The 27,924-nt window shown below is 31.4% G+C and overlaps 1 protein-coding gene across 1 annotated transcript; it reads right to left on the bottom strand.

The window, feature by feature from the left end:
- Positions 1-45: 45 nt before the first annotated feature.
- Positions 46-8,053, bottom strand: LOC113523414 (uncharacterized). Its single transcript, XM_026909381.3, has 7 exons — positions 7,782-8,053; positions 6,752-6,942; positions 4,045-4,193; positions 3,420-3,565; positions 2,868-3,121; positions 1,294-1,458; positions 46-400 (listed from the first exon to the last, which is right to left on the bottom strand). Exons 1-7 carry the CDS (start codon positions 7,963-7,965, stop codon positions 152-154), a joined length of 1,338 nt encoding a protein of 445 aa, XP_026765182.2. The 5' UTR covers positions 7,966-8,053; the 3' UTR covers positions 46-151.
- Between the last annotated feature and the right edge of the window lie 19,871 nt (positions 8,054-27,924).

Raw genomic sequence — 27,924 nt, 5'->3', positions numbered from 1 at the left:
TTTGAAGTCGGTTGAAAAATAATGTATTAAGTTAGTAAATTAGAGTAAGTACATAGAGATTTATTAGCTTAAAATACAGTTAGTTTTTATTACATTAAAATTATATATTAAGTTAATCGCCGTAATCATATCACGTAAATAGAGATGTATTTCATGTGAGTAGACCAATAACTTCGAAGTCAGGTAAGTGAGGTATGAAATTTCTAAAGTCGGCGACTGTGCAACAGAAGCTGTATCCGAGATCAATGCGGTCTGGCTGCCAGTTCAACCAGTTGAAAGCGTTGTTGTTACGACACCGGTCCGTGCAGAACATCAGATCCCGTACTTCCGCTTCAGTGTAGTAAGGATTGTTGATACTTATAAAAGCTGTTCCTAGGCGTCGAGACGGATCATACGCCACCTGAAAAAAAAAAACAATGACTTAAATGCAATAGATACAAAACTCAAAATAAAACTATAAATCAAATTATATGACCAGCGTGCTACCAATAAAACTCTTATTAGTAATTAACGTTTTAAGATTGGTACTTAGATTATAATTATAGATGGAGTATCGAATGTCAAATCGATAAAAAAAAAATGTTTTCCCAAATGTCACTTTAAGTGATTTAAAGACACATCTTTTTTTTTAACTAAAAAAATCGCCCTTCATTTCTTTCATAAAATCTTTAACTTATAAAATCACAAATTCAAGTCTCATAATAAAATTGTATTTTAACTCGATAATACAATAAGTAATCAGATAGGTAATGTTTTTGTTATTATAAGTTATATAATAGATTATTTAACAATAGCATATTTTAGATACTATATTTGGTTTTAATGAATACAAGCGGCAAGAAACACGGAAAAGGGAACAAAGGAAGGCAGTTTCATTGTGTTCTAAGGAATTATTTGACATGATGCCCACAGCCACCTTTTATCATCGCATCGCTAGTCATCGATAGGGAATTTGTCCTCTTACTTTTAAGCCTAAACATTCACACACGTGCAGTTTTGTGTCATTATAGGAATATATATATATATATAAATTTTTGGTAAAATAGTTTCAGCCAATAATTTACATATATGTGGGTTTGCAAATTATTGATTTTGTTATATTAATGAATATTTATAAGTAATGAAGATTATATATTATTAACAACTTGTCCCGGCTTTGAACGATACATTATTTTAATGTATGCCAGTAGAATACCTTCTGTAAGTCGCAAAGACGATGTGTCACAGCGTAGCCGTAATTGGATGAAGACATGGATTCCTTCTACGTTATTATCTGTGCAATTATATAGGTACCTTGTAATAGTATAACGGGACAGGCACTTGAGGGTTGTTGTTAATATCTGTATGTAAGTAAAAGTCAACCAGACGATTGTTCTGGTCACGCAGTTGAGTCACGCCAAAGGTGCCAGTGTAGATTATAGTATTGTAGCCGGCTTGACCGATCCGATGACGTAGATTCTGTAAAACACAATAAAAATATTTTGTTTCATTTCCACTTTTATTTTGTTTGTATTAATTTTTTATTATTAGAATGATACGAGATAAATTTTTAATATTTCAAGTTAAATGTAAGTCAAGCGAGAATGTTGCGTTGCCTAAAAGAATAGTACGAGTATTTTATAAAACTGGATGTATTAAAATTAATTTACAACTGAAAAAAAATCCACAATATAAAAATATCTATGTCCATCTACTACAAACTTTTTGATTTTTTCTTATTGTTATTTCTTAATCAAGTGAACGGGAAAGCGGCTACCGTCGCCCATGAACACCTGTAACACGAGAGGAGTTGCTGGTGCGCTGCCGGCCTTTTAAATGTTTGTATACACAGTTTTTGAAATTCCTCATATTATATTTTAAAGGGAAGACTGAAGACGGGAGTTCATTTCATAACCTAGACGTGCGATGTAGAAATGAACGGGATGTACGGAAAGTGGTAGTATGCCACGCATCCAAGAAAAGAGAGTGAACTCCAGTTCTGTAGTGCGAGGTACGATGGTAAAAAGGTAACGATGGTATCAAATCTTGAAAGCTAATAAAAAATGATTAAGGCAACATTTCGCCTCAAACTCAGGAAGTCCAAACTGTTCGTTAGCATAGGATCGTCGACGCTGTATAGAATCAAGTGGAAGGAGCTGATATTGGAATGCTTTTGCTCAAAGATGTGATCAGTATTCCATTTGTAGGCGAATTTGGGCTTTATAAAAGAAGGAGTCAATGCTGAGGAGTGAAATACCTACTCTTTTGCCTTGTTCAGAACCCTAAATTTTCTATTATAAGCTTTAACAGAAAGTTATTAACCAAATTATAGCATTTAATAACTTATATTTATATGTAACGATTCTGACGTTCTGAAACTTATCTCGTTGTATATATTTAAGCAGTCAAATTTTGCTATCAGTTAGTTTGTATGCTCTGTCAGTTTGATGAATGAAATAAAATACTATGCCAGTGATGTCTCAACAGTTAATACTCATACTGGGTGTCTTAATTGGGCAAATGCCTATAAGGTATACGTATATTATATGAGTCTGTATTCAGACCCGCTGTACAGATTGTACAGTGAGGAATCCAAATCTATAGAAAATCTGATATATAACTATGATTCGTTAGCAAATATCCGTATGAGTCTACTGGAAAAGCTTATAAATATAAGCTAAATATAAGGAGGTAGAAGAAAATATGCCAATGGATCGAGGTGCAACAATTTAGTTGACTCAAAAAAAGCATATAAGATGTCTCAGAAGTTACAAGTGTCCATATACAGCCCATTGATGGACCAATACACACACACGCACACATACACAAAACTATGTTAAATCCAATATTTTTTTTAATTATACAGAAACGTTGTTCTCTAAACTTACTTGTTCAAGCCAGTTCCAGTTGCCAGCATTAAATGGCTGCCACTGTGGTGCAGCGTTAATGAAGTAAAATGAGGACCGCTGGCCGGTTGCATAGATGAAGTCAGTCTTGGCCGCCAAGTGACCACGGGCCAGGAATTGATGACTTGTTATGTATTTATCCGCTAAATTTTGTCCCACAAGTCTAGCAATTGATGCTTTCTGTTGAGCTTGAGTGTATCTATTGTTAATGTCGATGCCAGGGAAGAAACTTCCAGCTAAAAAAAATGTGTGTATTACGTTCGTGCGTATATTTTAAGTGTTTTTAAAATATGTATCTATGTACATGGACAAATACAATTATAGGCATTTATATACACTCTTATGATGACAACAATATAATAGCAGCTGTTTGAAGAGAACACTGTTAAAGATGTCTAGTAATCATTCAAATATATTCGTTCATCACTTTTATAGAAGTATAGGTCTTTACAGAGAAAAAATATTTTTTCAAAGACATGTTTAGTATTTTATGTAGCTAATATTTGTATAGAAATATTAAGATAAAAAATTTACCTAACCAATTCGGCCTATCTACACCAGACTGGTAGATAGCATTAGGTATATTCTGCTCGTACCATACATAAAGAACTTCCAATCGGTTTTGATCGAAGCATGACCAGTATTTTGGATAAAAGACGTTGTTTACGGTGAAGCCAACCCTTAAATGAATAAACATTATCAAAACCAGAAAATATACTGCAGATCTCAGTTAGTGGAAAAATACTTCTGGAATAAAACTATAGGTACTACTGAAGATCGTATACAACCCACAATAACTCTCAAATTCATTAGGTAATGTGATTCTTCTTGGCTTGGTTTAATAGGCGTCTTGTTCTAGCTATTTAATGCAGATGACGAGATGACAGTTAACAGACTAACAATTTGTATCTCTCTGCTTAAGAGAGATACAAACTGTTTGACCTGGAATTGCTATGACTAAAAGATGGAGAGGGTATCGGCTATCAAATGAACTAGTCCTACGTAGTCTATAATTCGATGCCAGACTGGTTGTTGGCCGCAGAATATGACGAAGATGGGCGATTGGCCAGTGACTGCTACTATTCAATTTAATGTAAAAATGTAATATAATAATAATATAATAATTTATTAAATATATGCATGTATTTTATTTACTTACCTAATGACTAAATTGTTATTGAAACAACGTTCATTTGTTGCCTGAGCGTCGTGGAAGGAATGAGTGGAGCAAGTAAGTTGACCAAACTGACCGTTACCATTCAGCCATCCAGAACCAGACACCAAATTGTTGCTTACGCAAGTTGCTGTCTGTATTTAATATAATACATCTTTAAACACTTAACGTTATACCTAAATATTTTATTAGTTATGACAATTATCTAAATAATATGACATGCAGTATAAATAGTGAAAAAATTGGAATGAATGCGTGCGTATTCTACATAAAAATTCTGCAAATATATTAGTAGAATATTGAGTAGATATATACAATGGATATATCATTATTATCATATCAGCCCTTAACCGTCCACTACTGAACATAAGCCTACCCCTTGGGTAATTTTGCCAGTAGTTGCCACGCTTGGTAGGCGGATTGGCAACCGTAGTTAGTTAGTTGTTAGTTTACAGATCTTTTAAGAGGGACGCTACTGCGTCGAGGGATGCCTCGCCGTTCCTAAGTCACCTTTAATACATCCACGGGAAAGGAACGGGTAGCCTATTTTATGCCGAAACCACACGGCCATGTGGATATTACTCATATCTATATAGTGTTAGCACCTTTTATTAATATACAACTATATTCTGTAATACCAGCATAAAATAAAATATATATATTTTAGACACGTATTTGCTGCATGGGAAACTAAAATGGATGTGATAGGTGTTTTTTGTGACCTTTCTAAGGCTTTTGATTGCATTGATCATAATACATTGCTAAAAAAACTTGCTTTTTATGGCGTCAAAGACAATGCTTTAAATTTAATAAAATCTTATCTATCTGATAGAATACAGAAAGTGAAGATTAGCAACGCTACGTCTAATGTCAAAATGACGTATATTCTATTACTTGACTATAAAATATAAAATTTTTAACTCGTCACTTGTGCAAATGGGTGTACCTCAAGGATCTATTCTCGGTCCATTTTTATTCCTAGTTTACATTAATGATCTCCCATATGCCATGCAGGATAGATGCGGCATAGTATTGTTTGCAGACGATACTTCATTGATTTTTAAAGTTAATAGAATGACTAATAATTATGACGATGTAAATAGTGCTTTGCGGCGTCTCCTGCACTGGTTTACAACTAACAACCTTATGTTAAACGCTAAAAAAACAAAATGTGTTAATTTCTCTCTATCTAAAAGTTTTAATACTAATTGCAATATTAAATTAAATGACGAATCTCTCGAATTTATAGAATCTACTGTCTTTCTAGGAATCACACTAGATAATAAAACACAATGGGGTGCACAAATTCAAAGCCTTGCAGCGAAACTAAGTTCAGCAGCTTTTGCCGTGCGTAAATTAGACAGTACACTGATACTGATACTGCTAGATTAGTCTATTTTAGTTATTTTCATAGTTTACTCTCTTATGGAATATTACTATGGGGAAAAGCGGCAGATATTAAGAATATATTCATATTACAAAAACGTGCCGTTCGAGCGATCTACTGTATGAAGAGTCGTGACTCATTAAGAGAGAAATTCAAAGAGGCAAATATTCTCACCGTTGCTTCTCAATTTATATATTCAAATATTCTATATGTTCATAAAAATCTTGACTTATTTCCAAAAAACAGCAATATTCATAATATTAATACTAGATTTAAAGACAAACTTGCTGTCCCCAAGTATCGTTTAGAAAAAGTTAATAGGTCTTTTATGGGAATAGGTATAAAAATTTACAATAAGATACCAAAGGATATGTTGGAATTACCCTTAAATAAATTCAAAACATCTGTTAAATCATATTTACTGAGCAAAGCCTATTACTCACTAAACGATTACTTGAATGACGAGTGTGCATGGCAATAGTTGTTCATGCACTGAATTTTCATTTAATGTTAGACATAGACACCTATATAAATATACATTGTAAATAAACTGGCTTTAAAAAAAAAAAAAAGTAATTCAATTGAGTTTCTTGCCAGTTCTTCTCAATTGGATCTATATACCGAACTGGACGGTAGGGAAAATATAAAATTATAATGTAAAAATTTGACGTTCATAAGCGGCTAAAATGTCCTACATGAATAAATGATTTTTGAATTTTGAATTTTGAATTTTGAATTTTAGGTATATTAGACACATGAATATTATATTTCTCTCTTTTAATTTGATAAAATAGCGTGATTAAGGGAAAATGTAGATAGAAATGTGATATAGGGACTAAGCTTGGAAAAGGCATATATATATGAATTTCTGGGTTTTTAAAGCATAACTACAAATGTAATAATAATATTATATAATGCACTTAAAAGTGAATATCGATTTCAATTTTGTAAAAAAAAGATTCTAATGTCAAAATGTAAAAATTGTTACGTATATTCTATTACTGCCTGACTATAAAATATAAAATTTTTAACTCGACAATTTTGATAAATGTATCTCATATAAGTGTATCTTTTATTTGATTTCGATATTCAGTGATATTATTTACGAAACCCAGATAAATTTCTCAAATGGACAATTCTATGTCGAAACGTGAAAATGATTTTTTTTCTGTATATGAATAATTAAGTACTAAATTTATCATGTGACCGCGTTGTCTAGTAAACTGGCAATGTACTTTTATACCAACTAACTTTTTTTCTTGATTTTAAGTTTCATGAAATATAATTTTAGTGATAGATACTAACAGCAGTTTGAACCGTGGAGACTATGTTAGGATGCTGAACAATGCGTCCAGATCCTGTGCAAGATACAGTGACTTGGTCCCCGGTGTTGAAATTGATTCTCCCCGTGGTCCCGGTAGGGACGAGATAATTGTTGTTGCGTATGTACACCGGTTGAGGCTGGCCAAGATCACCGTTCACTCTGATTGAGCAACCTGTAAATAAATGTCCGTTTCTTAACTTCTCCCCACTACGTCATCGAATTATTTTATAAAATCTGTTTAATTTGTAATAAGATAATAAAAAAGGTAAAAATACAAGGAGAAGACTAATCAAGAATATAAATATTTTTATTTTGCAGAGATCGACACCGCAACCATAAGAAGACAATATGATAAACAGCTACACCGCCAAGATTGTTAAAATGATATATTGTGAGGGCGTGATATCATATAGAACTTGACAAAGAATTGAATATATTTACATTAACTATAGAGAGAGTTTTATCTCTTATCTGCAAATGAGATTAAGGTCATTTGTGACCCTAATCTCCTTAATAGTAGTTAAGTAATAGCTTTTTTAAATATTTGGGTCTGTAAATTTAGGCCAGGAATGTTGCCGTCTAGTTATATTTAGTTGCATATGTATAAAATTTTACTACATATGTATATATAAAAATTTAATTAAATATAATTAAGTAATTATTTAAAGTAGTAGATATAATTACTTGGCTAATATTCGACAAACTTACTAAATAATTATAATAATTACCCAGTTACCATATAGCTTGAAGCTAAGAGCATAAACTACTATGTAAATATGTTTCTTATATTGGTTGGATATAAAATCGAACCCATCGCACTTAAAGCAATATGCATATCACTAATATTATGGACGCCGTCGTCATAGCAAGTATCTACACAACTAAAACAACTTTACACGGTCTCATATAAAATAAAACATTGAACATAGTTACTGTAACAGCGGATAGTTGCTGTACAATGTGTGGATGTGGAGAACAAGAGTGGTTAATTTTTCTGTTATATTAACGTACCATTTTTAGTATCCGCACTTGTCGCATTTGCCAATTTGGATTCTTCTAGTTCGAGCCATGAATCAAGATAGTCTTCGAATGTCTCTTCATCGAGTACAAGAGCAAGCTCTCCAGGTTCTGGTATTTGTGGGAAAGCAATGGCAGCGACCACTAGCGTTGTCAACACGACCGTTAGACGAGTCATCTTTGCTTTATGGCAAAGAGTTCAATAAACGGCAGTGCGATCTGTGCCCTTACGATTGTGTTGTCACATATATATACACATGTATACCACTATTATCTTATTTCGCGAAGAAGTGTTAACAGTAATCCATTTGATAACGATTGTGCTCGTCACAACCCAAATTCGTGTCGTGATTTGATTAATTAATTATAGTGTAATAGACATTTTTATGACTATTATTTAATATAGTTATTACTTCTTTTATATGATACTTTATTGTAGTACATATAAGTAAGTAGATACAGTACCATTTATTTATATTTTCAATAAAGTATTAATATTGTATACTATTTTATTTATTTGACATATTAACAGCTTAGAAGAATAAAAGCGTATGTATATTACATCTAGACGAAGCGAGTAGAAAAAACAAACCTAAAAACGATTAGTCAATTTTTCGTTCGGCATTTAAATGCTCATTTACAAATTTTAAAAGTATAAAGTTTATTATATTGTAATTATTAGTCAATAAAATGACAGTTTATTTGATAAAAATTAAGAAATGCAATTAATAAATTACAGGATTATTTAATTATACAATTATAAAAAAAAATTTAAGCTCTTTTTGTAGATAGACATTATTTAGAGGTTTTTGATCTAATTAGAAGGTAGAAAATTTATTTATTATGTATCAAATTGTTACATAAAATAACTCAAAACTATTTATTCTTTAAATAATCTGAACTGTATACGAATATGTATCGACATCCAATTTAGAATACTATTGCACCCATTACTTGATTTCTAAATTATTTAGAAATTGTATTGTAGATGCGTGATTGTTTCAAGGATGCTGTTCATGTCATCATTTCTGTCTTCTTGGAATATAAGTCAAGGTACCTTTTGTATTATTTAATGGATAAAAAATAGGTTTTACATGAAATATTGTCCATATTAAATATTGAAAGTTTGTTAAGGTTTATTTAGATATTTTGTATATAAGTGTAGTTGGAAATTTCATTGATATTTAGTATACAAGTAATATATAATTTTAATTTTAATTGAAAATAAAAAAAAATACTATTCTTCTTCTTTAACTCTTTCCTCGCACCTGACCTGTTTTATTTTATTAAATGGTTTTTTACTCATCATATAAGCTTGACATTTGTAATATTGCCTGTAGTTAAACACTTGGGTTGCTTTTAGGCGGTTAGTTTATTTTTAAACAATAATTTACATAATACTACAGTGCCATAAAATATACGCACCCACGCACGCACGCATGCACGCAAGCACGCACGTACGCACGCATACTGCACACCGTACATACTGCATTTACTGAATAGGTATCGGCCCATAAGTGCAGTGCAGTAAGTATATAAAATGAACATATAATAATAGTTTTGTAATTTAAAAAAATATATTAAATATATTTATGTAATATATATTACTTTAATAATATTAGTTTGTATAAAAAATTCACAAACAAAATAAATCAAATTATAGTCTGAAAATAAATCATTATAGTTAATATTAGAGTTACGACAGGGCAGTCAATGAATGCGAATAACTAAAGAGAGGAAACTGTTTTCTCAGCGGATGGCTACATCATGTCGGTTCAATGAATGTCTTTTAACTCTTTGTAAGAAGAATACAATGAGTGATACAGACTACGCGATATATGTATCTACTATATTTAAGATTCTAGTGGAACTAATTTTTAATCCTTTATTTATGCGATTTATACTGTATAATATATTGTTGTATACACCACAATTTTTGGTACTTACCAATATCGTTTGAGATACTGAACCGTTTTCTTGATCTTCTATTCCTTTTAAATAATGTTATTAATTAACTTATCATATTACTGATGAATTTTGCACAAGAGAGACTTTGTGCAAAAGTACTACTCGTGTTTCTGTCGTGAAGTAGCTATATATTTGCATCGATATGTTTAAAGGGGGGATCTCCTCATGAAATTACGGGATACAACAGCAGCATAACACCATAGACCCCGGAAACATATTCTTGTCCTGGCATAGAATGGGCCTTCCTTTTTCGTTCCTTTTCCGGAACTTAGTTAAGGAGAGATGGGCAGCAGCGTCCTTCTTTAAATATCACAAAAATCTAACTGCGGTTGTCAACTAGCCTGCCAAGAGTGGGAACTTCTGGCAAACTCCCCTAAAGAGGGAAGCCTATGTTCCAGCAGTAGACAGTAAAGAGCTGATATGATGATAGGCGATTGCTATCTATCATCATATCAGCTCTATTCTATCAAATAGGCTGGATGTTATTGTCTCTTGTAGTTTATATATATAATATTTTTTATATTTCAATATTTTTTCTAATACAGAGAATTATATATATGTAATACTTTATTACTATAAATTCGATGTAGATATATAGATGTATTAAGTATCTGTGTAACACAATATAAATAGCATATAGTACATGTATTCGTAGGTATATAGATATGAGGTATATTGCAGACATATTACTATTTGAAATTATGTCACTGAATGGACTGCTGCATGGATAAGTGTTTCATTATTTGATAATAAGGTACCTTGAACTATATGACGTTAAATATTAATCAATCAATAATACCTACTGATAAATGTGTTTTGTTTCTATTTTGTACACTGATAATATTATATTTTGATCAAGGCCTTTTTATTTTAATTCTAATGAGAATTTATTTATTTACACATTTTACCATACATTAAAAAGAAATTAAAATATGCAGCAGGCAATATAGTTTAAATAATTGAAGTACACTAAACCTACAACTATTAGGTAGAGAATTTCAAGATCTTTTTATTTTGAAAAAATAAACTTATAGCTAGTATTTTCTTTCTCTTATATTCGAAAAAAAAAACAATTTATACAATAACAATAACTACTTTATTTTGAGTTATTTAATATTATATTATTGTAATATTTGTCCACAATTGAATTAAAAAAACAAAGTAAAATTTGTAAAAATTTTGCAAAAAAGGTCCCACAATCAGAAAATATAGAATTATGCAAACTATGTTTTCTACCGTATTTAGTACCTTACGATTTCTTTAATTTAGATATAGAACTTCTAGATGGAAGACTGGAATAAAAATTTCTAAATGGATAGGTAGGTATCTACAAAAAGAACATAAAAATGAAGATAAGAAAATATAACTGAATAAATTATACGAGCTCTGTACGCCTCTGTATTTTATCATGACAAAACTACTTTTATGCGGGTTTATCTATTACATACATATATTATACTCGTCTTTTAGTTTATATCTCAGGAGACAATTATAAAGAATATTTCCAAAAATAATTCATAAAAATAAATATACTCATAACTCTATTTTCTGATAGATTAATCGAGGCACCTGTTGTTTATCAAATATTATTGTAATCATACTAACGTTGGTAAAGATGTTTGGATGTTTGTTTTTGCATCACCTTTAAACGGCTGAATGGATTTGGATGAAACTTGCTACATGGGCAGGTTATGTTCTAACTTATATTTAGGATATTTCATATTCCAGTTCATGGAGACAAAGCCAAGTAATATAGTAATAATAATCTGTACTTTTTTCTATTAATATTAACGCATGCTAATATATAATAGGTCTCGGTTCGAATAAGATTATGAGACTGGGGACAAAACTAGTCAGAGAGCCTGTGTCTCAGTAATCGAATCCAACGTAGCCAGGATAGGCTTAACGCTTTCACTCAGTTTAATTTGATTACTTAACGGTATATCGAGTAAATCCCTCTCAGTACTGCATTAAGCGTTACTGTCGTGAGCGTATGTACGAGTATTTATTTTTTACTAGCTTTTGCCTGTGACTTCTGCATCACTGTGATATGTTCATTGACCGGGATATATTTAGCCTATATTTTTCCTTATCTCATATAGTAAATGTATATCAAATTTCATAGCGATCGGTTAAGCCGTTAAAGCGACATGAGATATCAAACCAACTCACGTTCACATTTGTAATATTAATAAGTATAATATTAATCCTAATTACCAGTATTGGAAAGTTAATGAATTATAAATTGTTACGCAAATTGTTTCCGTTCTGGTAGGATATGAACTCACGACCTTTGGCGTCTGTAAGTCCGAGTAATATGTATATTAGTTGGCCACGGCATTTAGTAGTTTCCTAAAACATACCTATTTTAAATTCAACTAGCAAATCATGGGTTCTACAGTTTTCGTTCATATTGAATAACTTCACAACCTTGGTATAAACTCGTTAAAATTGTTTCCATTTAGAAATTATAAACGGTTAAAATTTGGGCGACCAATAAAATTAATTGGGCGCTTAAACTAATTATAAGAGTTAGGATTGCTAATTAACAATAATTTATTCAGGAGTATTTAAAGAGGAAACAGCGCAGATTCTAGTAATAGGGTAGTCAAGTCTTTCTATACAAATCTAAGATTTATCGTAAGCAAATAAGTAAATAAGATTATGACGCTTAATAAGGAAGCTATACATATTACAAGGTTCTTGAATTGTTTATTGTTGACAATTAATTATTTTATTTGCGTGGAAAAAACAACAGATAACAATCATCGATGAACCCGATTGATTATAAATATGCAGGATCAAAGACAAAATTGGTATCTCTCCTAGTAAATGTAGGTATATAAAAAATAGTTTAAAATAACAATCACAACTTTTAAGATAAATTATTAAAAGAATTTAGGGTGTATTTTATACTTACTGTGAAGTTTTACACTAAATAATTTTCTGACGTGTCCGTATAAGTAATTTAGAAAAAAGAATATTAAAATACATAACTATATATATATATATAAAACGATGGTCACGAAACTTGGGTTCGTAAATGTCAATACTACTACTACAATAATTTGCTTCCAGATTTGGCAGACAGAGTGAGCTTGTAATTGATTAGACTATTCCAAATTCTGAGTCTGTCTATCTGGAAGACATTGCTTAGCAATAAGACCGTCTTTTATATTACACTATACGTATTGAAAATTGTTCAACAAATCCTGTTATGTTGGTGCAACAAAGTGTTAAATAAATAAATAAGTTAAATAAAAAAGGTGGGGGTTGGTCAATAGGGTGAGACGGTATTTCACGCCGGAACACCGCCTGAAGCTGTATAAAGCTCAAGTCAGGCCACATATAGAATACTGTTCTCACCTATGGGCAGGAGCGCCACAGTACCAACTCCTTCCGTTACACTGCATTCAAAGTCGGACAGCTAGAATTGTTGACGATTGGCGCCTTACTGTCCGGCTCGACCCACTGAAACTGCGTAGAGATGTTGCATCTCTGTGCATCTTCTATTGAATTTTTCATGGGGAGTGCTCTGAGGAATTATTCGGATTGATACCTGCTGCTGATTTTCACCATCGTACTACCCGCCATAAACTAAAATTTCATCCAAACTATCTGGACGAGTGACGTTTTTCAAGGCACTTTTCTCCCACGCACAACCACTCTTTGTAATCAACTTCCAGCAGCAGTATTTCCGAACCGGTACGACAACATAATCTTCAAGAAAAGAGCATATTCCTTTTTAAAAGGCCAGCAGCACACCTGCAATGCCTTTAGTGTTGTGGGTGATCATGGGCGGCGATAGTCACTTACCACCAGGTGAGCCGAATACTCGTTTGCCCGCTGTGTTGTAAAAAAAAAGGTAAATAATAAAAAAAAATCCCGTGAATTTGACAAACATTTGAAAATACGGGTATAGAGTAGTTAGCAAAATTGTAAACCAAATTCTCTACAATTACCGAATACCAGGTGGCACCACAGTATTTGAGGTTCCAGCTCACCTGAATTATTTGATAACTTAAAACGGACCAATCTGGCGTATCAAAATTGGAGAGGCGACCGTAAATATTTGGAAGAGACAAAGGAACATGGTTTCAAATTCATTACCAGTAAGCATTGAATTACTACCCGCCTACAAACTTTTTAGTTGACGGACCTAATTGCAATTTGACTTGAATAATTTAATAGGGTACTTTACGAAGTGTAATTACGAAGAGAAAGGATTTTAAGCATAATCTATGCAAAGCTGCTAATTGAAGATTTTACGGTTTGTAAGATTTCTAATTATAGAGAATGATATTTTTTTTTACATGACGTACTTAATTTTTGTTTTCTACACTAAGATTATAAAGAATAAAGATTCGATTGTTTGTTTTTTTTTGTATTAACTTAAAAACTAATCAAACGATTTTAAAAATTCATTCATCTATAGAAAAGTACATTATTACCGAGAAACATAGGCTATATATTATTTTCAAAAATTCTATCTATCCGTGCGAAGCTGGGCCAGACCGCTTATGTATTATATACTTACTAGGTCAAGGAAACAAGTTTTCGCAATGCACTGTTTATTTAATTACTAATTGCGAAGTCCTACAACATAAATTAAATAAAAATACTAAATGGTCGAAGAATATATACTACAACAAGATCGGTAGAAACATACTTATTTAAGATACCTATAATATCTGGTAAAGAGGGTCACTGTGATCTGAAGGTCGGTGCGTTAGCAATGTTATAGGGCGAGGGTCACAGTCACTGGGTAAAGTCCATTAGCAGAGATCACCTTCTCTATTATATATTGTCCGGTTTTACCCCGTTAAACGCACCTTTTGTCACTGGCACTTGCCATAAATGGGACTTACGCTATTTTGACGAAATTATGTTTTTTCATGCTTACAAACTTTAAAAATATGTTACACATGAAAGAGCTAAAAGGATAAAAGTATAGTTATGACAATTATTATTGTTATTTAGGTAATTTATTAAACTGTGCAAATTTTACGTTAAAAAACAAGTTAAAAAACATTATTAAACTAGATTCATAGTAAGCCATCAAATGTAATAAAACAAACAATCAAATAGTCAATTGTTGCAGAGACTGTATCTAACAAGGCCAGAACATAAGATCTATAGTGATAAATCAAGATCTGCAATCATTCCAATACCAATCAATATACATTGTAAGTTACTTAGTATTATTTTTTATCCAATATTACATGCATTTGATAGATGAAAAAAATCACACAATGTTGGTAAATTTTATCACCATAGACAAAAAAACAAAAAAATATAAAAAAAAAGAAATCGTGTTTAAAAAAACTACATGCAGTTTTTATGCAGTTCTATTTTATCAAAAGAGCTCAAAAGAAAGAAAATTTAGTCGCAGTAATAATTATTAAGTATTTATAAAACAAACCAAACGTGTTTGTTTACACAGTTAAATTATCTTATTTCTATAATATTCTTACGAAGGGCAGACTTTGTACAAAAGTGGTTTGTTTGGGCACCTCTGTCCCATTCGTGTTTCTACTGTGAACCAGTTATGTTTGCATTGCTGTTTCGGTTTGAAGGGTGGGATATGGCAGTACATTTACAGGGTACAGGGGAATAACACCTGAGTTCTCAGGAATGGCAACGCATGGGGGGTATCATGAGCGAAACAGTATACTCTGTTATGTCCATGATACTGCTCATGTCTATAGGCGACGGTTACCACTTTCCATCAGGTGGGCCGTCAGCTTGTTTGCCATTCTAAGTAGCATAAAAAAATTCAACTCACTCAAATAATCTGAAGATCTGAAGAAAACCAATACATATTTACAGATTATATTATACGGGACCCTCGGAGTATGAGTTCAACTTACAGTTTTTTATCAATACCATATAATATATGCGGTTTTTTATTCATAAATATTTATTACAATATCTACTTAAAAAAACTTCTAAATTAGAATAAATCAAAACGAGCTAAAAGTTAATAATACCAACAAACGAATTCTTAAATACTTATCTATTTAAAAAGTCGAGGAAAAAAGTTTTATATAATAAACTTTAACCTAAACGAACTTTTGTTCGTAACGGCAACTGTACATGTCTAAGTAAATTTTATAGAAGAAATCTTGAAGTTGAAAAGTAAAACTCTTCAACTACAAACACCAGTACAAAACTTTAGACACGAAAACGTAGATACTTACATGAAATAGCCTTCAGAACTCATTCTAAAGTAAACAGATATGCTTGTATATAAATGAGTTCACGTTTTAAATAGAATGTCGTCTTGATTTATGATATAAAGGTATTAAGGCTAAGACGTAAGGTCTTTTGTGGAAAAATATTATATATTCCAGAAGTTTTATGATGTTATTGTTTAGAGGATAATCCAGTCATGATAAGTATTTTATAACAAAAAAAGTCTTTTTTGTTTCCTTTGTTATTAAAATACTTAGCTATGAAAAACCTACAGCATATCTCATTATATACTGTTACCTATTAACCTCTTTATTCATAAAACGTCAAGTTTCTCTAATAAATCTATTTTATCTAATAAAACTGTTTTATCTTTTTCTTTTTAAAGACTATCAGTGCAACATTTAATAATTTTATTGTTCCAGGACAAACATAATATTTATCGCCCTTTTGAGAGCCTCTCCATTTTGCTGCTTCTTATTTTTACCACTTTTAGTACTCGACCGACTTGTCTCGCCTACTCAGATCGAGCATCGTTTGTCACAGTGTAATGTGTGTGTTGACACTGTGTAAATATTCTAGGATATTTTTATATGCCAGTGTATCTTGGCCTTTTTTATGCAGTAACATAATGACCAATAAGCTAAAACTTGATGGAAAATGATAACTACTATTATCTATATATATAAAGAGAGTTTATCTCTAATACCACGGAAATCTCATGATACCATAAGTGAATTGCCATTTTTGAGAACTGTTGCGGTGTGCGTCCGTACCTTTTAATTTATTTTATTATTTTTTACTTGTATTATGTATTAGGTAAAATACAATAATAAATATATTACACTTACTAATTATTGATATTACTAGTCAGTAAAAACTGGATAAATCTGTTCAATACTTTTTGAGATTAGATCACAGAGACTGATTAAAATAATCCTTATAAATGTTCAGCGTATGTAAAGTAATTATTTATATAATATTATAATTATATTTCCTATAATACCTATAATGTATTTTATCTAATAATTTAATCCATAAAGATATCTTACAGTGCTCAGTCATAATTTTTGCATTAATCAAGAACTGATTTCTACTTTTTTTTTATAATGAAAACAATATATTATTACATTAAATAAACAATTTAAACTTAATTTTTTTTAGTCTAATATTCAGAGTGCCAATGGACTGTTATCACAAAACGTTTATAATCATTAAGATTATATCTACCTTAATGACCCAACATAAATCAAAACGAGTGTCACGCAGATAAAGTACAATTATTTTCAATTGTATTTGTGTAATACTTACTTGTGATAATTTTGTTCAAAAGTCATTTACTTCGATGTTGTTGTTTAATACAAATGTCAGTCATGTTTCTGTTACTAAGCAGCGTTTTCAAGAATGTTTCGGCTTTAATGCCATTGTTATTACAAAGTGTGGAGCATAAAATATAATTACACATTCGTCATATCAGCCTTTAACTGTCCATTGCTGAACATGAGTCTCCCCCTAGGGAGGGTTTTGACAGTAATTGCCATACTTGGCAGTTGGATTGGCAACCGTAGTTAGGCTTTGGAGATGTTTTACTGCTGCTGCTCTGGACGCTGCTACTCATGCCTCGCCGTCTGTTAGTCACCTTTTATGACACCCACGGGTAAAGAAGGGGTGGCCTATCCTATGCCAGGACCACACGAATAATTACACATTATTCTTCAGAAATAGTAAAGTAGAAGGTGTACAATGGGTGTCACAGTGTATTCCGTGTTATTGTTGCCTGTTATCTGACTTACCAAATAGATAAAAAATTGGAGTTTATCATCTTACTTAATTAAAATCTGTTCTCTATCGCTCTTTAACAACGCACAGTCTAGAACGGTCAGTCTGTAAATATGAAGCAACAGGAATTCTGTATAAAATTTTCACAGAAGTAACATGGATGACATAATGGACAAAGACACAAGTTTTCCTGAGGAAACCAAAAAATCCGAAGGAAACTGCTAGACCAATCAATCACATTTTATTTTTATTAAAAGGATTAAGGTATTGTTTTATGAAACATCAAAAGAATTTTTTCGATTCCTTTGAATTTGAAAAAATAATTTTTAATATAATTGAAACTATCAGTCTAAGATTTTCCTGAATCCACGAGCGTGCTTGTACAAGAATATTACCCGTAAATATGACAGTTATTTGGAAATTAGTATATAAAGTATTTTATGATTCACGCTGATAAAACCCCGGGATATAACTGGTACTAAATAATACAAAATAAATGGTGAAGTAGATGAATAGTTTGTTTACATTTTATGAATACAAATAATTGAAATTTTACATAAATACTTAGGGTTGTAGGATGCAACACATTTTTGAGTGATTCCAAATTTAGAGATAAGTATGCAATAACACAAGCAAATAACTTGAAACTTTTAAAACAGCAAAATTATTGACATAAGTCTAACACGCTTTTCATTAATAAATCAGATATCGATAAAAAATATCAATTATTATCGTCGGTTTTAATGTGTAACAATATTTTATTTTTATCAATACATTCAACAGCTCGTTCATTATGTGATATATTATTATGTAGGTGGATGATGTTTTACGTAAATGCTATATATTATAATTTTTCCCCTCTGCAAGTAGTATATGGAAGGACGTAGAGAGATCAATGACTGACAGGTAAATATAAAATTCACGTTATATTTATTAGACTGTTTGAGAAAGAGAAAAATGTTTCTCAAGAACGTTCTACCTACATATTTATATCTTTAGTGTCGGGTATTCTTTAAATGATGTACAGGATACAAAATATCAACGTGGAGTCATATCGATAGATAATTTAATGTAGGCACATTATTCTTTGAATAAATTAAAATACTACATCATTCTAGCTGAGTTTTAACGATAACATAACTGAAGCAGGCATATTATTCAAAGCTAGTTTCTACTAGGAAGATGCAGAGAGGTGGTTAGAAATACAAACTTCTGAGAAAACTTGTTGTATTTCTAGTTATTACATATATATATAAAATATTTACGCTTGTCTGCGTGTTTTTACAAAATAAATAAAATATATAATTTTATAAGTATGCTACAAAGGTACTTGATTAATTTAGGTAGGTATACGTATTATTTTAATATTTATATAGTACGTATAAATGATAATTAATAAAGTCTATTATACTATTGACGAGTATCTAAAGGATAAATTGTTATATCTCCCTCTCTCCCCAGGTTGCTATGCCTAATGCTAAATATATGTGAGGGGAAAGGGATTGTTAATAATGGGGTCAATTGCCCCATTGCTAGCAATATACTCGACCTCCTCGGGTATCCCCCTGGAAACCATTATGGTTGATTCTTGTTGAATTCTTCAGAATGAGCCGACTAATCTACGTTTATCTTCATCTGTCATCCCTCACTGGTGCCCCGCCAACGTATACCGATAGCGCAGGCAGGGTTACCATTCCATTTTCACTCATTAAAAAACATGGTATATGTTATATATTTTGTAATGTCTATAAAATATTATATCATAAATTGCAAAGCAACTACAATAAATAAATAATGATATTTTTAATAAAATGACATAAATGATAAACAAATAGCATTTAATGGGTGATAATGGAATGGTAACCCCACCCGCGCTATCGGTATACACCGGCGGGGCACCAGTGAAGGATGATAGGTGAGGAGAAAGCGAGTCAGTTAGCGCATCGTGACGAATTCAACAAGAATTGTTCACGATAGTTTCCAGGGGGAACCACGTGAAAGTCGACCTAATAGGACATATCGCTAGCAATGGGGCTGTCAAACTCCATTGTTAGCAATTCCTTTCCATCCAACGAATAGTATTATTCAATGACTGGACTCTAGAAAATTTTGGGTCAATTTTTAAGTTATAGATGTAACATATTATTTTTAATAATTTTATGGGGATTAAATTCATTTTTTTTATATTGTTATTACATGACTTCTAGGGTAGGGTTAATAAAAAAAATATTCTTTATTGTTTCATTTTATATTATTTTTATTTGTTTAAAAAATTTGGTCTATTTAAAAACGTTACTTGTAATGATAAGAGTTGTAACATGACAGAAATATAGAAGGTTGAAACTGCAAAAATAAACCTTATTTAGTATAGAAATAAAGATAGATATATTAAATTATTTACATATACTAAGAACAGTATGTACCAACAATCCTAATGTTTATTTACTACAACAATATAAAGAGGAAATGTCCTTTCAAAGCTCCCATAATGAGACATGACTGTTGTCCGTCTTCGTTGATTATTTTATTTTATCCTGCTGCCTTTTAGACAGTACATTCCTGTAAAATCCCTTCATTATTCATTCATAAAGATTTCCTTTAAGGATAAGCGGATACATAATAAAACAAACGCAGCGTTATTTGGTTGCATCTGGTACTTTTAATTTTTCTTGGTGAATCCCACTATATTATTATACTTATGCCTATGGAGTAACATATTTATGCCAAGATTTTTTAAAAAATAATAATAATAATAGTAACCGTCGGCTATAAACTTGAGCAGTCCAATTTCCCACACTTCAAACTGAAACACATCCATGCAATCACAGCTACTTCACGGTTGAAATACGAATGGGGACAGAGGTACACGAGCAAACAACTTTTGTACAAAGTGCCCTTCTGGTAAAATTTTTAGATATGTGAATGTAAGTATCTCTATTTATCACTATAAAAGTTACCTGCTTAACTGAGTCTCCCTTATTGGGGGATTTTGCCAGTAGTTGTCATGCTTGGTATGGCAACCGTAATAAGGCTTTAGTGACGTTTTAATAGGGACGCTGGTGTCTATTTCTCGACCGTTAAGTTTCTTTAGTCGCCTCTTACGACACCTGCGGGAACGGAAGAGGTAGTCCATTGTATGCCGCGATCACACATTAATTTTATATACACATATAGGCACTAAGAAATAAAAAAAAAACGAGCTTACTTTTAGATCTTACTCCTATAACTATTACCAACACGAAAGTTTGTGAGAATGTTTGTTAATCTTTCACGCAAAAGTACTAAACAGATTTGAATAAAATTTGGTATATAGATAAGTTATATCTTTATTTAGAATATTTTATATATACTGATTCACACAGGTGAGACCACGAGATACAACTAGTTTATCAATATAATATTACAAAACTAATTAGGATAGTGTTCTGTACAAAATTGCAAAATTTTTATTTCCTTTAGTGTAGACAGGACATAGAGCAAATATGTACACATTACTTACTTTGTATATAAATGATATTAATAAAAACACAAACTGAATCTTTATTTAGACACAAAGTGACAAGTACGATCGGTGCGCGAGGAATAATTTTTATTTGGTCGGTTTTTATAATGTTAACCTTTATAAGTGATACACACATGTGACATGGGATCTAAAAAGTGAAGGAGTTGTAAGCCGAATCTACTATCCCATTTATTCGGGTCACCGGGTCCAATTTAATATTTAATTGAGTAAATGCTTTATGGATGGTGGTGGTACTCGTAGGAAAAGTTGGTATGTGTAATTTTTTTCAGTGTTTATCATTCTATCACATTCGTTATTACCATAGTAACCATAAAACGAAATATGCTTTTATTATTCCTTTGATTTCCCTATATCAATACCTGCATTCAAACCAAGTTCGTAGTTTGTAGCTTTCGAATAATATAATTGAATTTGGCTTCTTTGCAGAGTATAGCGTTTGTGGTAAATTGTATTATGGTTGTCGTGTATCGACTATTAAATAAATGTGTACCTATATATTTTTATACATATATACGTACCATAGATTTCATTATTTCAATACTACCCGCCTGATGCCAAGCGCTTGACTGTATAAATACGTCTGTAATACTAGAAGTCGTAATTTATATCTTCAAACAAAAGCTAAATAACTTGACTTTTAATAATCCCGATATAGTATTTTTCATCGCTTGTTTTTATAAATTTATCGAAAAGAAAATTTTGTCATTTAGTTCTTTATGGAGGTGTGCCTACAGAATTTGTATATGTATAAATGACATTAGGTAGCCTATTAGGTACAAGACCAAGAACGCAAACAGTCGTTCATGTTCAAGTTTGATGTCCCTTGCGAGAATTCGTCATGTTGTTTATTTGCTCAGTAAGTGATATGTTTACATATGAAAAGACTTGTTCCGAGTGGCTGACAGTCTGACTGATCTATCAACACACAGCCTAAACAATAACAAAGAAAGAAACTTTTGAATATAATGGATACCTTTACTTTTTCCTTTTTTGATACAAGAATTAGTAGAAAAACATTGCACTGGAAAACAAGTTCTCAGAGATACAGACGTGGTTTTCTGTTCTTGTATCACAGAGTTTGCAGATCCAATATGATTTTGATGATTTCTCCCCAAATTTATGCAAATGAGTTTGATTACAAAATAAGTAGATATTACGAATGTATGGATGTCAAAATATAAAAAAAACTTTCGACAATGATAAAATTGATAACCAAAATAATTTCATAATCATTATATACATTTTTTCTCAAAAATTCTTGAACCAGGTATTTCACCAAAATTTTTTTTTTCATAATTGCTAAATCTGAAAAAGCTCACAATACTCAATATGGTAATACTGAGGTATCGCTATAAGCGACTTGATGGCTTCTGCAGGTAAAGTCGCAAGCTATTACGGTGAGTGCAGAAACGATCGAAGCCAATCTATTAAAAGTTCGTGGACAAGCGATCAGATTGATTGAACAGCTTATTTTATTTGGAGTATCATCTAGGTACTCGTATAAGTCTCGCGGGGCTAGATATTAATGGAACAAATGTGTATGTGATGTGTGTAGTACATTTTATACTATTATTTCTACTTATAAAAGTCGTTATAGTACTAATGACGCTAGATGCAAGTAACAAATTATTAAAACCATAGAATAAATATTATCAAAACATTACTTTCGGACACAAGACATTGATTTTAATTCTAAAAATCTCACACAATACAATTTTCTTTCAATTAAAATCGGTCAAAATGTAAGCTATTATACGCATCATGTTATATGCATGCATAATATACCTATAAAATATGCTTTAATTCAGCTAGCATACAAGTAAACTTAGGACGTTATTGTAGATAACGTAATTTACTTTGCATCAAGATTTTTATTTATTTATTTGTTTATTCTTTATTACACAATAAAATTAGTACAAATGGCGAACTTAATGACATGTGGCATTCTGTACCAGCTAGCCTAAAATATCTGTAGTTACATTTTGAAGGAAAGATTAATCCCTTATGCGAATAATTAATATTTATCTGTACATCATGAGCTCTTGAAGTGTTTATGCATATACAGTTTGAATTTCAATTGAGCCAAAAATACAATATTTTTTATAAATATATTATGTAGGGAACACAATATAAAGTATCATATTGTAATATATTATTTTAATATTAAATTACACTAAAATAGTTAAAATTATTCTGTTTCCTTTATCATCGATTATTCCTAAAAAATGGAAATAATTCAAGGTATTAGTTATAACTATATATCTTGGATATAATCAGTGCGTGTTGCCAGTGATGACTTATGGAATCGAAACATAACGATTGCCCGTACGCAAAAGCTACGGACAATCAGCGGGGTATGGAGAGGGCTATGCTTGGAGTCTCTTTGCGTGATAGAATCCGAAACGAAGAATATCCGTCAAAGATCCAACGTAACCGACATAGCCCGAAGGATAAGCAAGCTGAAGCGGCAATGGGCTGGTCACATAGCTCAAAGAACCGATAACCGGTGGGGAAGAAAAGTAGGACGACCACCTTCTAGATGGAGTGACGACCTGAAATACATTACAAGGAGTCAGTGAATGCAGGTGGTTCAGGACCGTTCTTTATGCAGTCTATGGGGGAGGCTTATGTCCAACAGTGAACGAATAATGGCTGAAATGATGATGATAATATACCTTGGATATAATTGGAATAATTGTAATATAATAATAGATTTGGAGAACTTCTAAATGACTGTTTTATCTTTTTTTTTATAAAACTTAGAATGGCAAACAAGCTAACGGCCTACCTGATGGAAAGTGGTAATCGTCGTATATAAACATGAGCAGTACCATGGACATAAGAGGACATAACATACTGTTTCGCCCATGATACCCCACATGCGTTGCCGATCCTGAGGATTCAGGTGTTATTCCTCTGTATCCTGTAAAATCACGCCATATGCAAACACAACTGCTTTACAGTTGAAACACGAATGGGACAGAGGTACCCAACCAAACGACTTTTTTATATATATACATATATTGTTAATCTTTTTTTCAGATAGGCATATCTGATTTATTTCAATTTTCCTCGAGATATATTTTTGGATTTTATCAATTCTATTATCATAACATTAGATTTTTTATTTTTGTTATTATAACAGCTGTTAATTGACATAGGCCTCCCCAATAAGGAGGGTTTTGACACGTTTGGCAGGTGGGTTGGCAACTGCAGTTAGGATCTGATAACATTTTAAGAGAAGCTACGACGCTCATCTATCGAGCGATTACATTTTTATTAATGCGGTGATTTGTCTCGAAATAGTCAATCATCAGTAGTAAATACTGTGTAGATCGCTAGTTCGATTTTAATCACTTTGTTGTGTCAAACATTTTTACACATTAATATTTTTTTCCACTACTCTCGCTTGTAGAAACATATTATAGTAACAGAATCTATCTATTTATTATATTTCCATTGTTATCGATATAATTAAAGTCAACGGATTTACGGCTGTTATCTATAATCACACAACGAAACTTCCTTGTCCCAAAAACAGTAAAGACACTTTCTGTGTTTAGTATTCTGCTGGGTACAATATAGAAAATTCAATTTGGTATTTGCAGAATATTGAATTCAGAACCGTTCTGCCATTACCAGAGTATTATCCCGGAGAGGTTGACGGGCTGTCAAAGTTAACTCTCAGGTTCCTATTCATTCTGTAATGTTACGTACAAATTGCGTTTCATTGATTCTATCAATATTTTCGTTGTCGAGGTGATATTTAAATTCTAACAATAATATTGGTTTATAAGTATAGAAAATAAATTTGAATTGTTTATCGTATTCGATATAGTTGATTCAGTAAATTAATTTGCATATAAGAGTGTTAGATGTTTTGCTATTCTTTTTTTCACAATGTCATGTTTATAAAGATTAAAAAAAAAACTACAGCTAATATTAAATAGTTCGAAAAGGAATGAAACATTTGTAATGTTAATATTTCAACATATTAGTGAATTTTAAATAGATTTATTTTTTGCAATTTAATCGCATAAAATAAATCAAAGCATATTATCGAATTATTTGTTAACTAAAATTGCATGAAACTATACATTTAAAACCAACACAAATTGCTGCGAGTACAACTTTTATATAGTAATTATTTAGACTACGTTATTTGCTTAATATCAAATGGAAAGTGGTCACTTTGATTAGCTAGGTACTATAAAAGAAAAATACTGATAGACACTTATTCAACAACAAAGAAATTGACAAGCAGAATACTCTGTAAAGTTATACAAGTCAATGTGTTTCTTCTCGTTTATCAGTTAAAATATATGGTAACAAATATTATTAATTTACCACAAATATCAATATTAGCGAAGTGTGGGCGAGCATTTACCATAAAATACACCAAATGTCGATAATACCATACAATATACTAATTGCTACATTGTGAATTACGTTCATTCATTCATTATACTATTACATTCCATAATATTAAATAGGTATAAGAATTAACTGCCGTGTGCTCCTGGCATAGAATGGGCCACCCCTTCCTTTCTCGTGGGTGTTGTAAGAGACGACTAAGAGAACTTAATGGTCGACAGATGGGTAGCAGCGTCTTTCTTAAAACATCGTCAAAGCCTAACTGCGGTTGCCAACCCGCCTGCCAAGCATGGCAACTATTGGTAAAATCTCCTTTTATGGACAAGGCCTATGTTCAGCAGTGGCTGATGATATGAAATGATGATGATATAATTAAAGAATAATTATTTATTTGCTGTCTATAAACATGAATCCAAATAAGTTTAAATAATAAATACATTCCTTATCTTTTACATAAAATATGTTTCCACCAAGTACGCATTTCACAATAACAAAGCAAAGACGTTCATATGAACATATAACAGGCATATGTATGTACAGTGAGTGTAAAAAGTATTCGTACACCTAGGGTTATAATAAAAAAAATACGAATTTGATAGACTGTCCTCTATTTATTTAATTTAAATCAATACTGTTAAATAGTTTAACATTCCCGCACTTTGTGATAATTTTTGTTTTTTAAAAAAAAATTATACAACATAAAAATATTTTTACGTTAACTAAGCAAATAATGACAAACAAAAAGTATTCGTACATTCATTCTTTTTTAAATGAAATTCTGTATAAATCATTTATTCAATCGAATTTTTCATATGCCTACAATGCCAAGGTCATTTTTAATACGTAGATATTAGACGTTTTAGTTGCACTCGTGACAAGTATAGACGTGTTTAGTTACAAAAATGGGTCGTAAAGCAAAAGAAACGAGTGAAGAGGAGAGAAAAATAATTATTAATTTGCATAATCAATGCAAATCATTATGTGAAATTGCAAAATTTGTCAATAGACCACGTTCAACCGTTGTAATTGATCGGTTTTCTATTACTAAAACACTAAAAAACAAACCCAGAGGTGGGGCGTCCATCAAAAATCACGCCTCGATTGGATCGGAAAATTTTAAATTGTGTAAAAAAAAATCCAAAAATTAGTGTCCCTCGAGTGTTACAAGAAATTAATAATATCAATGATTGCCATATTTCTATCGGTACCGTTCGGAACGTATTACGTAGTAACGATTATCATGGAAGAACTGCGCGTAAAAAGTATTGGGTAAATGATATTAATAGAAAAAAAGATTAGAATTCGCAAAAAAATATATTAATGAAAAAAATCATTTTTGGCAAACTGTTATTTACTCAGATGAATCGAAATATAATATTTTCAAATCGGATGGACATCATATGGTATGGAGAAAACCTAATATGGAATATAAGAAAGAAAATTTATGTCCAACGGTAAAACACGGTGGTGGGTCAGTATTTGTATGGGGTTGCATGAGTGTTTTTGGGGTGGGAAAACTTGCATTTATTGATGGAATTAGGGATCACAATGCGTATATTAATATTTTAAAAGAGAATCGTCTCTCTAGTGCAGCTCAAATGGGTTTTAACAATAATTGGATATTTTTACAAGATAATGACCCTGTCATAAAGCATGGAATACTAAAGCATGGATCCTGGCTCCAAAATCTCCTTCCTCCTCAATCACCTGATATTCATATTATCAGCATGTGGCTCGATGATAAAATGAAATCGATGATGATATAATTAAAGAATGGGCATTATTTATATTTTCTGTCTATAAACATCTATCATCAATCCAACAAAGTATTAAATAATATTCATTTACTTACAAATTTTATAAGTGTATGAATACTTTTTGTTTGTCATTATTTGCTTAGTTAACGTAAAAATATTTTTATGTTGTATAATTTTTTTTATTAAAAAACAAAAATTATCATAAACAAAGTACGCAATGTTAAAATATTTAATAGTATTGATTTAAATTAGATAAATAAAAGAAAGTCATCAAATGAATTTTCATATAACAGGTGTACATATGTCTACACTCACTGTATATTACATACATATTATGTATTTATGCATAATAATGACTAGAAGAAATCTCGTTACCTAGTTAACGGTTGGCATTATTTTTTTTTCCATTGGAAAAGAGGCGGACTACTATTTAAAGGGATTATTCAGCTGAAGCCCTATGCATGCGTTCGTGACCTGTTTGCCGTCAACAGCGCATGCTTATACGCTTCTTGTTGTCTGCAAGTGAACTATGTTTAATTTAATA

The sequence above is a fragment of the Galleria mellonella genome, unplaced genomic scaffold (assembly GCF_026898425.1).
Source record: "Galleria mellonella isolate WM207_F2 unplaced genomic scaffold, CSIRO_AGI_GalMel_v1 utg90, whole genome shotgun sequence".
Taxonomy (NCBI): Eukaryota; Metazoa; Arthropoda; class Insecta; order Lepidoptera; family Pyralidae; genus Galleria; species Galleria mellonella.
This window is presented reverse-complemented; position numbering and strand designations above follow the sequence as displayed.